This window comes from Biomphalaria glabrata, chromosome 17, assembly GCF_947242115.1.
Source record: "Biomphalaria glabrata chromosome 17, xgBioGlab47.1, whole genome shotgun sequence".
NCBI classification, from domain to species: domain Eukaryota; kingdom Metazoa; phylum Mollusca; class Gastropoda; family Planorbidae; genus Biomphalaria; species Biomphalaria glabrata.
Window position 1 is genome coordinate 22,627,603 of NC_074727.1, and position 16,239 is coordinate 22,643,841.

At 33.4% G+C, this 16,239-nt stretch overlaps 1 protein-coding gene and 1 long non-coding RNA gene across 2 annotated transcripts in view; one reads left to right on the forward strand and one right to left on the reverse strand.

The window, feature by feature from the left end:
- Positions 1 to 16,239, reverse strand: part of LOC106056299 (uncharacterized) — a 38,409-nt gene that overhangs the window by 2,687 nt on the left and 19,483 nt on the right. Inside the window, exons 10-15 of the mRNA XM_056015301.1 lie at positions 15,933 to 16,042; positions 14,744 to 15,018; positions 12,760 to 12,963; positions 12,446 to 12,571; positions 10,413 to 10,541; positions 8,435 to 8,637 (exon numbers count right to left, since the gene is read on the reverse strand). Coding sequence (XP_055871276.1) covers positions 8,435 to 8,637; positions 10,413 to 10,541; positions 12,446 to 12,571; positions 12,760 to 12,963; positions 14,744 to 15,018; positions 15,933 to 16,042 — 1,047 coding nt within the window. The remainder of the gene's footprint in view (positions 1 to 8,434; positions 8,638 to 10,412; positions 10,542 to 12,445; positions 12,572 to 12,759; positions 12,964 to 14,743; positions 15,019 to 15,932; positions 16,043 to 16,239) is intronic.
- LOC129923615 (uncharacterized) lies at positions 83 to 8,190 on the forward strand. Its single transcript, XR_008775566.1, has 2 exons — positions 83 to 2,393; positions 7,726 to 8,190. It is a non-coding gene; the product is annotated as an uncharacterized LOC129923615 (long non-coding RNA).

Sequence of the window (16,239 nt, forward strand, 5' to 3'; positions counted from 1 at the left end):
TGCAAAGTTTTGGTTGCAGCATCAAGCCCCCCAAGAGAGCTGAATTTAAGTTTAACTGTCTTCAGCACTACCAAGAGTGTTGTGTTAGACACCTTATTTATATAGGTTAGTTATTTAGCGACGCACCATAGGAGACGCATATTGAACGGGACTAGTGACGTTTGGGATATGTTGGGTTAGAGACCGGAAAATCAGTTAGCGATAGAATAGTCCAGGGTAACGACGTGTTTAGTGACAGAGACTTCTACTGTGGCCTTTTATCAGAATAAATACATGTTGAATAGTTCATCAGAGTTGACTACATCTCTTCACTAGTTAAAAAACCGATGTGTTTGTTTTGTCTGGATTGTTGTTCAACTACACGGAATACACCCGAACATCTATACTCAAACGCTTGCAGAGTAATTTGGTTGAAATCCAACAGTCATCCATAGTTGACTTCAAGACAGCCTGAATAAGCAACATCACAGTGGCGACCCCGAACCTCGAAGCCGAACCTCGAAGCCGAACCTCGAAGCCGAACATCGAACCGGACCTCGAAGCAGAACGTTTACTCAGGTGAGGGTCGTGCACTCGAAGATATAAGATTTCATCGGAGTACGGCTGAACACAGCATCATCGCAGAGTGACTTTGTTCTAGATCTACATGCAGTCGTCGCCTGTTTGATCGTACGTTCAACGAGCCGTTAACTCAGGGTGACCTTCGTCAGGACAGTAATCATCGCAACGTCTGGTCTACTTAACCAGTATATTATCAAAGCCTGATCTTCATATGCTGAATCGACCTACAACCAGAGAAACCGTTCATTCATAACGGGTGAGAGATCGTTAGTGAACCTGTTGGACATATTTTTTCTTCGTCGTAGGAGCCACATCGAGTATCAAGTTTTACCTCGTCAGTTTCGAGAAGGACAGTTTGCCCGCTGTCAGAAGTATTGTGAGTACTACAAGTTTGGTAGCTAACTAAATCGAAATCGCTCTGTCGTCTTACCCTTGGAGAGATTCTTGTGGAGCAGTTTGCTCATTGAACCGGTTGCTTACCACTTTTATAACGGTCACTGTGTTTAACCTTTGGAAGGTTAGTGAAGTAATATTTAACAGTACTGAACATTGATCTATTTAGCATACGTCGGTCTAGACCATATCTAGACTTGTTAGCAGTGAAGTTGTGGAAACAGCTACATCCACTTAATTTCGTTGAAAACCATTAGTCGTATAACGGAACGTCGTCGGAGGTGACCTTGGTCTCACCTAGTCTACATTGGACAGTTTGGTCTAGTGAAGCAGAGTACAACAGCAAACTTCGTCGTACTACCAGAGTAGCAGCAGAAGCAGTGAACTATTTTAGAGAACCGTTATTCGTCAGCCCAGATCAAGTCATCGTCAAGAAAGTCGTTATTCGTCAGCCCAGATCAAGTCATCGTCAAGAAAGCCGTTATTCGTCAGCCCAGATCAAGTCATCGTCAAGAAATTCGTTATTCGTCAGTCGTCCAGATCAAGTTGCCGTCAAGAGACTGTTATTTGTCAGTAGTCGTCTACACAAATCAAGTCATCGCCAGAAGAACCGTTAACCTATTCGTCAGTAACTGTGTACACAAAGTCGTCAGAACTACACATACGGTCATCAACAGTCGTCGAAGAAACTGAAACATTTTGCTGTGGCATATCAGGACATCTGTGGCATTACGTGGGATACTGGTAGCACCGGAGAACAGAGTCAGAACTGGAGGAGAGGCAGTGGAATTTGTTGTGATCTAGCATATTCGGGAGTCCGAACAAAGGGATCTTTCTTATCAAAAGCTAAGTGCCATTTTTCTTATTAGTATATGTTTAGATTGCCCTTAGAAATAGATTTTGTCTAAATTTGGTATGTTAGCCTGAGTAAAATTCAGGTGGTGCTGAAGCCTTAAACCCGTTCGGGGTAAAGACATAATTTAGATGAAAAACTATATTATACGTTTAGGATTGTAATTTGTTTTGTTTGTGTAAACGTCATATCCGTTGTTGCCTAGTTACTTCGTGACGTTATCATTGTGTGTCATATTGTCATATCCCAACCCATAGCGATAGTCTCATTTAATTATTTCATTTGTTTATATTATTTTAAATTATTTATTTTTATTAATTTAATTAGATCTGTATTTTTTTTTTCACTTAATGATAGAAAGTGCGGGTAGGATTCTTTTACTGTGAATCAGACTAAAATAATTTTAGTTTGAGCGGTTAAAATCAAATATGATCATTTTGCCATGAGAATAATGCCGAAACTGGCTATGTAGTCAAACACTGTCGTCTGGCTAAATTTAGATCTACAAATTGTTGTACATCTCTTTGGTACAATTAAATCATCTAGACTCTAATTTGAAATATTATTAATTGAAAGATGAATGAAGGTAGTACATTCTAGATATATATATCTTGTTGAAGATATATTTGACATTGTATACACATATTTATTTCGTATGGTTGAATAGAACCATAATCTACTCTAGATCTAGACTCTAGACAGTCTTAGAGTCCACGCTAGACACTTCAGTCACATCAGATTTTAAAATTGATCATAGTTATTCATACTAATTGTCAGAGTGCTCTTGATAACTAAAGATCTAAATTGTATTATTATATATACTATAATATACTAGATTTAAATTTGGGTGATACTAGACCTAATATACAGATCTGAATATAACTCAGACTAAGTAAATTTACTAAATCTATAGAGATATAACACTTAAAACTGGTATAAAAGTGTGTAAAAACCTAAATATAAAATAAATTTAAAGTATAGCCATAACCAATATAGGCTAAGTAAAAATATATATAAAATATAAAACACAATGGCTACATCATCATATGTGGACCTTAAGGAGGTTAAGGAAACAGCTATGCAGGATGGAAAGGCCATGGAGTTAAAAGGAAAAGACTTAGCAGCTTATGTACTGCAAGTTGTGAGGGAAGAAATGGAACGGCAAGATAAAATAAGAAGGGAAAAAGAAGAGATAGAAAGACAAGAAGAACGTCAAAGACAAGAGATAGAGAGGCAAGAAAGGATCAGAAAGGAAGAATATGAAAAGCAAAAAGAGGACCAAGATAGGCAAGACAAAGAGAGAGAAAAAATTAGAGAGCATGAAGCTAAAATGGAAAAGATGAGATTGGATGCAGCACAAGCCAGAACTCAAGCGGAACAAGGAAATAACACAAATAACTCAAATAATGTTACCACACAAAGAGACAACCCTAATTCACAGACATGGCTAAAGAGAAAGATACAAAGTTTTGATGAACAGAAGGATGACATTGGTGATTTCCTGAAAAGATATGAGGCAAAAATGTCTACATTTAATATGCCTGAAGAAGAATGGTCTGAAATACTGATAGACTTTGTTCATGGTCAAGCTCTAACAATATGCCAAAATCATGACCATCATATTGATGATAGCTATCAGGTTTTAAAAAAAGAATTATTGAATGCCTATGGTCATAATGCTACAACTTTTAGAAAGAAATATTTTGACAATATACCATCATTAGAAATAGAACCCCAAACTACCATTAATATGGAAAAGGATTTTTTCAATAAGTGGGTAAAATTAGAAAAAGTGAATAACTCTTATGAGGGATTAAAAAATTTTATTTTAGTGGACAACTTTGTAAATAAATGTGATCCTCAATTACAATCTTTTATTAGAGAAAGAAATCCAAAAACTATAGATGAAATAACAGAGATAATGAGGGTATACAAAAATGCCTATCCAAATAAACCATTTTCTGATAGGGATAAGAGCAAAATAGATTTAATAGGATACACCAAAGAAAATGTTGATAGAAGTAGAAATAGAAACAGATCAAATAGTGGAAATAGAAAATATAGTGAAATAACCTGTTTTAAATGTCAAGGAAAAGGTCATATAGCAGCTAACTGTAGAAGAGGGAATAGTAGGTCTGGAAGTAGAAATAGATACAATGAACAAAATAACAGTAGATATAGGAGTAGAGATAGGAATGACAGGGGAAATTATAGAAATAGAAGTTACAGTAGGGAATACAAAAATAAAGATACAGATAGGGTATATTTCATGGAAGGAAATAGGAACAATTTTGCAGTGTACCCAGGGTTTGTAGATAGAATTCCGGTGGAATTAATCAGGGATTCAGGTTGTAACACTTTGGCAGTAAAAACTAAATTTGTCAAACCTCATTGGTATAAAGGGTTTACTAAGAAAGTAGAATTAGCAGATGGCACCGTAAGGGAATTTAAAGCTATAAGGGTGTACATTGAAACTCCATTTTTCACTGGTTATTGTGATGGCATTGCAATACCAGAAATGAGATATGATATGTTAGTAGGAAACATAAAAGGAGTTAAAGAATGTTCAAGAAAAGAATTAGAAGACTGGCAAAACAAATACAAAAACATAAGACAAAATCATGAAAACATAGAAACACAAAATATAACAAGTATGGTAATAACAAGATCAATGGATAAACAAGATGAGAAACAGGAAAACACAATAAATGTAATAAGTAATGATAAAGAAAAAGAAACCAGTAATGTTATACAAATAGAAAATACAGATGTTAAGGAAAGTGAGATAGAAAATGAAACACAAAATAGTCTTGAAACACAAATATCTCAAAGTGAAAAAGAAACAATACCCACATTTGCATTAGAACAAATGAATGACAATATTATTGGGAAAATTTATTCAAGAATATCAGATAAAAACAATAATAATCCAATGGAGAAATTTTGTATAGAGAATAAAATATTGTTTAGACAAACAAGTAATGATAACAAGAAAATAAAACAACTTGTCTTACCACAGAAATATTGGAAAGATGTTTTAATCATGACACATGATAATAATTTAGCAGCACATAGGGGAGTAAAGAAATGTTATAGGAATTTGTCAAAACAAGTATTTTGGCCCAAAATGAAAGCAACAATAAACAAATACATAAACTCATGTGACATATGTCAAAAGAGATCTAACAAAAGCCTAGTGATTAAAGCACCTATTCAAGAAATGGATGAACCTACAGCACCATTTCAGAAAGTATCTATTGATTTAATGGGTCCTTTAATTCAAACTGGAAATAATAACAAATACATTCTAACAGTAATAGACATGTTTAGTAGATATCCAGAGGCAATCCCATTATCAAATACAAGTGCAGAGAATATCATTAATGCCATAACTCAAAAAGTAATTACAAGACATGGTATACCTAAAATTATATTGAGTGATCAGGGATCTCAGTTTAAGTCAGAACAATTTAAGAAATGGACTAAACAATACAATATACAACACATATACTCTTCGGTTTACCACCCAGAGAGTAATGGTTTATGTGAACGATATGGTGGTTCATTAAAAAGATCACTAACAAAAATAATTCAGAATAATCAGAACAAGTGGGATCATTACATTAACTATGTACTATTTGCTCATAGAAACAACATCCATGAAGCAACACAATTTTCACCATATGAAATAATACATGGAAGAAAACCTAGAGATGAATTAGATGTTTTTAAAGAAAATCTAATAGACAATGAGAATAAATTAAATAATGACAGTGAAACAACAATCACAACAGAATTGAAAGAAATATGGAATCAAGCATATAACAACAATAAGAAGTACAAACAAAGTGCTCATGAGAATATAAATAAGAAAAGACAATTGAAAACACTAGAAGTAGGAAACAATGTATTAATATTAATAAATGACCTGAAAAATAAAATTGGTAAACAATGGAAAGGTCCATTTAAGGTGATAAAACAAATTAATGATGTGAATTATCAAATTGAAATAAATGGGAAAATTAAAACATATCACATAAATAATTTGAAACTATATCATGATAGAGAAGATGAGTTAATACAAAACATTCAGGAGAAAATAGAAAATACATTTTCAGAAAGAGAAGAATGCTTGATGATAATAACAAATGAAAATCACAATGAAAATGATATTAAGGAAATACCTGTAATAGAAACAAAAGAGAATCAAACTTGGCAAAAGATTAATCTTAATAATCTAACTAAGGAAAAGTCAAAAGATATAACTAAAATAATACAGGAATACAAAGAAATTTTTTCCAGCATACCAGGAAAAACAAATATTATTAAACATGACATTAAAGTAACAGACCCAAAACCTATCAAGCTTAAGCCATATAGAATACCGCTACATTTACAAGACAAAGTAAAGAAAGAAATAGACAATTTACTAGAATCAGGTATAATTGAACCATCAACATCTCCTTATGCTTCGCCAATTGTGATAGCCAAAAAGAAGAATGGAGATATACGGTTATGTATTGATTATAGGAAACTTAACAACATCACAGAATTTGACCCATATCCAATGCCAAATATAGAGGATATTTTACATAAATTAAATGGAGCAAAATTTTTTACTAAATTAGATTTAACTAAAGGTTATTGGCAAATACCTTTAACAGAAAATGCAAAACCTTACACAGCATTTGTAACACCATATGGTATTTTTCAATGGAATTATATGAGTTTTGGATTAGTAAATGCACCTGCCACATTTAATAGAATGATGAACATGATAATTGGAAACAAAGAAAATGTTATTTGCTATTTGGATGACATATGTATTTTTAATAATAGTTGGGAGGAACATTTGGTAGATGTAAAAGAAGTGTTCAAAATAATAAAAGAAAGTGGACTTAAAATTCAAGCAGAAAAAGTAGAAATAGGATTGGAGGAAATAATTTTCTTAGGACATAAAGTAAATAACAACATGATTAGCCCTATTGAAGATAACATAAAGAAAGTACTTAATATTGAAATACCTACAACAAAAAGACAAATTAAAAGCATATTAGGAATAGTAAATTATTACAGAAAGTTTATAAAGAACTTAGCAGAAATAGTGAATCCATTAAATGACTTACTTAAAAAAGGAAAACCTCAAAAAGTAGTCTGTAATGAGGAATGTGTGAAAGCTATTGACAGAATTAAGGATATTTTTAGTCATGAACTAATATTAAGACTACCTGATAAAGACAAAATATTTTATGTCACAACTGATGCATCTGGTAATGCTATTGGTGGTTGTCTAATGCAGAACTATGATAACTTACATCCTATATTATATGTAAGCAGAAAATTGTCAGAGGCAGAAAAAAAATATAGTGTCATTGAAAGAGAAGCCTTAGCTGTAATATGGGTAATTACTAAGCTAGAGAGCTATTTAATAGGAAGGAAATTCATATTATTAACTGATCATAAACCTATTCAGTATATACAGCAAAAGAGCATGAAAAACAGTCGTGTTTATAGATGGTTCTTAGCACTACAGGAATATAAATTTGAAGTGAAAGCTATTAGTGGATCTGTGAATATTGTAGCTGATTTATTGTCTAGAATGACATTGAAATGAAATAAGTTTGTAAATAAACTATGATTATATTGAGTATGTAATGTATATTAATATATTGATACCATTTATATGTTATGGAAAAGGGAGATAAGTAAATTTGTGTTAAGCATTTGAAAGTAAGTATGGATATTTTTTTTTTTATATGAATCATTTCATATATCATTGACGAAAGTTAGTTCTATGGAAAAGGGTGAGTATAAAAGAAAAATGGACAAAAGCGTATAAAAGGGTGGTAAGAAAAAAAATTTATTGAATGTGGAAATAAAGTCTGTAATTGTTTTTTTGAAATGTTGTATTTTATCAGATTACTGCCAGTGAAGAACATTTGTGATGTATGACGTGCCCATAAGATGCCACATTTTCCTCCATGATGAACTGTGTACTAATGAAGATGATTCTGGAATGTTATGAACATTGACATTGAATATGAGGAACTGTCAAGTCAAGATGAAGATGTCAAGATTTTATGTTTGTTGTCTTCCCCTTAAATTGAAAATGCCCTTGTAAGACTTGACAGTAGTGGAAAAATATTGACATATTTTTTTTTCAAGGGGGGGAGGAATCTGTTAGACACCTTATTTATATAGGTTAGTTATTTAGCGACGCACCATAGGAGACGCATATTGAACGGGACTAGTGACGTTTGGGATATGTTGGGTTAGAGACCGGAAAATCAGTTAGCGATAGAATAGTCCAGGGTAACGACGTGTTTAGTGACAGAGACTTCTACTGTGGCCTTTTTATCAGAATAAATACATGTTGAATAGTTCATCAGAGTTGACTACATCTCTTCACTAGTTAAAAAACCGATGTTAATTGTTCCTGTCTGTATTGTTGTTCAACTACACGGAATACACCCAAACATCTATACTCAAACGCTTGCAGAGTAATTTGGTTGAAATCCAACAGTCATCCATAGTTGACTTCAAGACAGCCTGAATAAGCAACATCACAGTTGTCATTGGTACAATAGTGATTATTCAGTGGGCTTGTACACCAAAGATAAGACTCACCCTTCTCCGTTGTGGACCTCTGGGCTGCAGTACTCCCTGGTGCCTCTGAACTTTGTGAACTTGACCCCTGAAGGTAGCATGTAGCTAGCAGAGCCAAAGTCAATCAGCTTGCAATGAAATGAGTTATTCACAACAACATTTTCATCTTTGATATCTCTGTGAACTATACTATTGGAGTGAAGGTAATCCACAGCTTGGACAATCTGAAATGACAGTAAGCAAAGATTAAAAAGAAGTTTTTGTTACCAATTTTAAATGTGGTAACTTAAAGACATTGTAAACATTACAGCTTGATTCTCCTACACAGCTAATCATACATTGTGATTTTAGCATACTTTTTCTTTTTGTTTTAGGATGAAATTAATAGGTAATTTTCAAGCATCAATTCATAATATTGTTACAAATGAACAGTGATAGGTAGAGGTCAACGTATGACCCCGGCGAGATGACACAGCAGCGAGTGTCTTCTGGAATCTACATGTACAAACAAAGACAGGATGTGACGTGCCCTCACGTGTTGTTCCAGGGGACGAACAGATCTAAGTAGGGGGACAGTTACTAATGAACAGTGACAGATAGAGGTCACTACGTGTGACCCCGACTTGATGACACTGCAGCGAGTGTTCTCTGAAATCTACATGTATAAATAAAGACAGGATGTTATTCACGTGTTATTCCAGAGGATACTAGCCGTGTTTGTGCAACTTTGGACAAGCGATTAGGGACTCTATATAAGCCAGAAAGTTAATGTGAAAGTCAGTCGTATGGAGTCGTGAGTGAGCCGTTACAGTCGATACAGACTATGTAAGACGTGTGCGGCTCTGTGGAAGAGAAATGTGTACGACTCGATGCAAGTTAACTAGGGTAGAGTTAACTGGAGTGGACTACTGTCGTTAAAGTCTATACAGCGAACTACAGTGGACTTGAGCCGTTACAGTCGATACAGTCGATGTAAGACGTGTGCGGCTCTGATTCGGTAGACTTGAGTGCGACTTGGTTCAGCTTTAGGAGACCTGGAGCGACACTGGGAAGTGTGTCGTTGGTCTGTTCTGTGGAATACGGCTCGATGCAAGTTGACAAGAGATGAATTGCAATGAAGTGAAGAGATGAATTGCAACGAAGTATAGCTAACTGTAAACTGACAGATATTGTACAGTCTTCTACGCTACATGTTACAGTAACGAATTGTTAGAGTTAATAGTCATTAAAGTTATATGAAACTGAAAGTTTAGTCGTCAAGTTCTTTGCTGTGTTTTTATTTGTGTGCCAACTAATACATCTAGCCAGAAGATTCAGAAATACGTAACAATATGTCAATCTTCTTCCTCTTTAACTTACAAAGTCATGGTGAACAAAATTTAATTAAGGTAAAATGGATTTTTTTTTTTTGCAAAACTGAAAATATTTTGCTTCGGTAAAAAAAATGAAAATGTTTTTAACAGAATGGAAAACATTTTGTCACAAGACAACTTCAATGTGCAATCTGATGTCAGCATCATAGACTGTGTTGCTCCTCTCTTTAAGGATTCCATTTAAAAAAAAGTAATATTCTATTTGGCATATTTCATCTTGGTGCAATCTTTTTATGACCTAGATTACTTATTATTTCACTTTAACTCTTTCCCTCTATAACTATTTTTCCACGTTTCGACAGAATTCTTCATTTTGCTCATTACTATTTCACTACCCTGTTAAGATTAAGCTTAAATAACTTTTTCGTTTGTCATTAGAAAATGTTTTGTTTGGTCGAGAATCAAAGGGGAATGCATGCTCTTTTTGTATAACACAAAGTAAAGTTTATAAAATCAAACATTATTTAATTTAATGAGGTCAAATCAACAATGGTATTGTCCATTAGGAGAGAAACAGTTAATGCTTTTTGGTGTGAGCTGATTTGGGTTTGAGTCTAGGTAAAAAAAAAATGTCCAACAAAATATAAACCAAGTGACAATGAATACACTTTTGTGTGTAGATCTACCTGTTTAAACAAATGACAGGCTAATGGCTCATCAATGGGCACCAGATCAATAAAATCAAACAGATCAATCTCTCCAAAGTCTTCCATTACCATCTGTATAAAGTGTTGATTTTCATATACAGCCAACAGCTGCAGAGAAACAAAACAAAATAGCATTAGACCAAGAGCAGAATACATGTTTAAATCCACAGATATTGACATTGAAAAGCTCATGTAAAAAGAAAGAGGCTTCAAACATTTTAGATTATTGAGTACAACAGGAGATGCAGTGATTTTAAATTCTATTTTATTCATTAAAGTCAGGCACTATGTCAGAAGAATAGGAAGACAATTTTATAACTGAAGAAATAATTTTCTTCTTGACAGGGAAAATAGTGACATAGTCACAACAAACACAGAATTCGTGGCCTCTAACTTTTAATTTAAATATGTCTAGAGGCCTTTAATTCATTATTTAAATATGTCGTTAAAAGAGATTCAGAATTTCAAAAGTCAAGAAATTATGCCACACAAAAAGAAATATCTAGAAATGAAAAATGTTGATATGAACTACATAAGGCAAGAATCAGACAGTGGTTCAGACTGAATATGTGCTTCTAATTGAAACATATCTCTTTCAATAAATACATGTTCATTACATTGAATGTACTTGAAGCTGAAGTAATTAATGTGCTCGTTTTATATTATACAAAAGGTTAACTAATTAAAGATCATTTATCATTTTGTTGTTAAGTTCTTAAGTTGTTTTTTCATAACTCTGCCTTTCATCCTAGTGGAAATAGATAAGCCATTCATTAAGAGATTCCAATGGAAGGCACATTCTGCACTATAGATTTTTTCTATTAATTCATGGACTTGCTTGTTAAATATTTTGTAGATGTTTGTACAATCTCAGCAAACATAATGTATTTTTTTTAAATATGTTCAAGTATACCAACCACTCTACAGTGGTGACTCAACATATAAACATAATTTAACTATCATTATGGAGGAGCTGTGGTTGATTGGTAAAACCCTTGGCTTCTGAACCGGAGGGTCTTAGGTTCAAATCTTGGTGAGGATTGGGATTTTTTATTTTGGGATCTTTAGGGCACCTCAAGTCCACCCAGTTCTAATGGGTAACCAACATAAGTTGGGGAAAAGTAAAAGTGTTTGGTCCTTGTGCTGGCCATATAACACCCTCATTAACTGTGAGTCACAGAAACAGATGACCTTAAAAACTATCATTTTGTTAATATAAAGAAATTAACAAAAAATTAAAACAATTACAACACAAAAAACTAAAAAAAAATAATTATTTTTTTTTAAACAAATCTTTTACTAAGTGTAGTCGTAATAATTAGTTTGGATCTGACATGTAATTGTATTATTAAGTTTGTAATAGATGTAGACCAACACCAATAAATCTGTGCCATTAGAAATATTTTTAGCGCCATTTCATGCTTTTAGCTTCCTCAATATGTTATGATCCTATGACTTATCTGGACCAGTTGGAGAGAGAAAGGGATATCGGGGTGAATTTTACTGTAATCGTTTTTGAAAAGCATTTATAATCTAAAAAAAAAGGGAAACAGCCTGACTTTAAACTCATGACTCAAGCCTCCTCAAGCCAAAATTCTAGCCACTCTGCTAGTGAGGTGTGTATGAAAACAAAAAATTAAAGTTATCTCTCGTTTGCTTCCAACTTACTTTAAAGCAACTTAAGGGGACTAATTCAGCTTATACCATCACCTGAGTCAAGTACAATTTCTTTCCCTTGTTCAAGATACCAAACAAAATTACCAATACTTAATTAACTAATTGATAATTTTAAAAAATTGATTAGTGTGTTGTCAGGTAAAAGAAATAATTGTGCAAAGTTTCAGCTTGATATGAGATTTTGTGTATGAGAAATATCGTGTACAAACCTTTTACCAGACAGACACAGTGAGTTGATATAAACGCTACATTAATTGGGTTAGAAAATACTAAATCAAAATTTTTTTTTAAGTGTATATATTCCTTAAGAAAATAAAATTTGTAAACCTTGATACCTTAATAATATGGTCACAGGAAACAGTGGACAAAATAGCCACTTCTAGTGGCACTTTCTTAAACACTTCATGGTAAGTCCAAGAGTCTTCAAACATTTTACTTTTTTTAATAAACTTTACAACACACTGAAAATAGCAAGAATATTTTTTTATACACACTTAGAAAGAATTTATATTCTTTAAAAACACTTCAAATAGAAAGAATTTAAATTATACTTTAAACACACTTAAATAAACAAAATAATGCATATTCTTGAATTTAACTCTCCAACAAAAAATGTACTGATGAAGACACACATTGTAGCTGCACTTACAGTAGTCTGTGAGTCTTTTCTTTTGGCCCTCCTGACAAAACCAAAGCTACCTTGACCCAAAGCCTCCCCAACAACATATTTACTGGTAAACTTCCCAGCAATGGCTGACTCAAGGTCGAGCCTGTCCTCATCTGAGGCAGCATTGTGGGAAATGTTCATTGATGCATTGCAAGACTGGTTTAGGGCTGCCTGATCAGCTATCATCTGTGTAAACAAAAAAAAGATACATGTTTTCTATATGTGCTGTTATTTTAAAAAGAACTGTCTTGTCAATTATATTCACTTTGATTTACATGAAGTTGTAAATGGGCTTGACAATCTATGCAGTAACAACAGATTACCACACCAAGGCTATTATTATTGAAATGATTGCAAGTTAATCAAATGATTGCATTGTTACTATAAACTCAAAAATATGTGACATTTGTAAAAAAAAAATTTTTTATTTTTTTTTAAAGAGTGATTTCTTCATTTCCACACACATCTTTGGGATGTTTTTTTTAATGAGCTTAATCTTACATTATTGAAAGTCTTTAAATATAATAATCATTGATTTTACAATTTTCATTAAGACATGATTGCATTTCAGAATTCTTTTGTTTGACATCATTGGAAAACAATTTTATGTTTCATATAAATACCATTGATCCTTAAAAAGGAATCCAACACAATCAAAATCAACTATTTGTTACTAAGTGACATATACTTGACAGTAAATTTGAAATCTCATCAAATCTGATTTCATACAATGCATATAGAAAAATATATCACCAGCACAATTTACCAGATTTTTTAACTGGTTTTTGCCTTGAACTCAAATTTTCAATTAGTTTAAGAGCAGACCTGCCTACCGTTACGCAAAATGCGTATTCGTTACGCAAAATCTAAAAATGACCGCCAGTACGCAAATACGCATTTAACCCGCCGCGTTACGCATTTCGTATCTTTTTTTCTTTCCCTCTCTTGACTAGCTTACGAGCGGTCATGAAGGCCGTCCTGTGTGTGTGTGTGGGGGGGGGAGAGAAAAGGTGGGGGAACACATTGTGTCCAGATCTATCGTTGATTGGTACTTAAAAGCAATTAGCCGTCCTGTGTGTGTGTGGGGGGGGGGGGGGAGAGAGAGAAAAGGTGGGGGAACACATTGTGTCCAGATCTATACGTTGATTGGTACTTAAAAGCAATTAGATTTAGTCTAGAAATGAAGAACGCGAGACTGAGGGAGGTTGGTACCGTCAGTTAGCTGATACACCAACGTGAATTTTTTTTTTTTTTGTAAGTTCATTAGTAGAAATTAATTATGTTGAATCCCTGATTCTCGTATTCATTTGTATAGAAAAAAATATCGAAGTGCTATCAATTCAAAACACATTGAGTGACATTGTAGATATATCTAGTCTAGATCTAGATCTGGATTCTAGATCTAGAAAACTTGTTATACAGGAATAGATCTAGCTAGTCATTACGTTATGTCATGATTCTCTACATTACTCTACAATCTAGATCCAATTTAGTTGTAGTATGATTTAGATTGACTAGATCTAGATCGATAACATCTACTACCATCTAGTTTAGATCTAGACTAGATTCTTAGTATAGAATAGATCAAGGATGAAGGTAGGCCTACGAAGTTTGGAGTAGACCTACGATTGTAGCGGATCCACGGCATCGGTAACACTCCTGAGCCCAGATCTAGAGAGTAGATTATATTCATTATATAGACATAGATCAAGATCTAGTCTAGATATCATCTCTATTGTCGTATTGATCTAGATTTAGATTGTAGATCTAATCATGACATCTAGATCTAGTGGATAGCGTAAGTGTTACGCATTCTGGTGCCAAAATACGCATTTTGACCATCAGCGTTACGCATTTGGACTTTTTTTGGTAGGCAGGTCTGGTTTAAGAGTAACAAACCAAGGCAAAATGAAGCATACGTAATTTGACTCGTGGTAATGAAGGGCCATACATAGAAAGTAACTACCTGGCCCAGGCTTGCATCAACAGCATTGCTGTGACCAGAACAGTCCAGGCGTAAATGTTGCAGCTCAAACATTGTTCTGTCATACTCGCACATACTCTCAGTCTCCTCTTCATCGTACTGTAAGTCTTCAGCCTCGTTGAAACTGTCCCCATCTTCTTCATCCCCTGTCAGCTCCTCATCCTCTGGATCAGAGTTGGACGACTGAAGGCAAAACCAGAGGCAGAAGAGTGTTGGCCTGTCTGTCACCTGAAGACGGCTGAGCTTGAAGGTCACAGCTGACAGATTAGAAGTAAACGAAATTATTGGTCAAGGTAATCTCAAAGTGTCTTATTTCTTATGTATGTTTTTAGTTTCCTTCAAAGCAGAAAATAAATTATGAAATTCTAGCAGAGTTCTTAAAAAACTTAATAGAAAAAAAGTAAAATACAATATTTAATAATTGTGCTTTATTTTTTAAATGTTTGCAAAATGTTTTCCATGTTTTGGATGTTCCTTCAGAGTTGAAGATAATTTACTTCCTAGTCCAAACTTCCTGGAGGATGACAGGGGGTGGGAGGGGCAGGGTTTGAACCCGAGACCATCGATTAGTCTGAACAACAGTCCAGCGCACAAACAGCACAACCAGACAGCCATTTCATGTACATTAAGCTCATGTATATATTTTTTTTTAATTTTGGGTTTTTGGCACATCTGCACAATTTAGACCATGTCGTGCCCATAGCTCAAATATTTTTTAGAAGTAAAATTTTAGAATTAAATAAAATCCAAATATCTAATATAAACATCTCACATTATGTTTGAGTGATATTGAAGTCAACGAATATTTCGTTTGCTATACTTACAGTATTTTGTTATGTAAAATGCACAAATTGTAAAATAAATTTCCGCTGGTATAATAAAGATAAAAATTATTATTATAATATATAAATCCCATAATTGCAGAGGGAGACAGTCCATAGCAATGTGATTAAAGGGTTTGCTAACATCTGGGGTTGTTGACTGACATGATTATGAGAAGATTGTGCTAGACAAGTTTGAAGTATCACAGCTGCTAAGTTCAGCATAAATTAAACATACACCATAAATTTAAGACATGTTGGAATGTTTCAAAATTAATATATAAATTTATATAAGCAACTAAATTCAGTAAATTCATATGCAAATTTAAAAAAAAACAAAAAAAACTTACGTATTTTGTTTCCATTTTCATGCAAGAATAATGAATAATAAATGCCATTGTCCATTCTGACATTTGATAGTTCTGTTTCTTTGTTCAACTTTAAAGATGTAAAAGTTTTTCTGGAAAAATGAAACAAATGTTTGATGAATATGTGTTTTATTAGTTTAATAGAGGTATTAACACTTTTAGTTACAGTTTAAAAGCATTTGTTTATGTTTTTTGGTCAAAGCAGTTTTTATTGAATGTGATAGAAAGATCAACACATAATAGTGTGAGATTGAAGTAATGAAAGTCTACACTAGCTAAAGTTAATAAA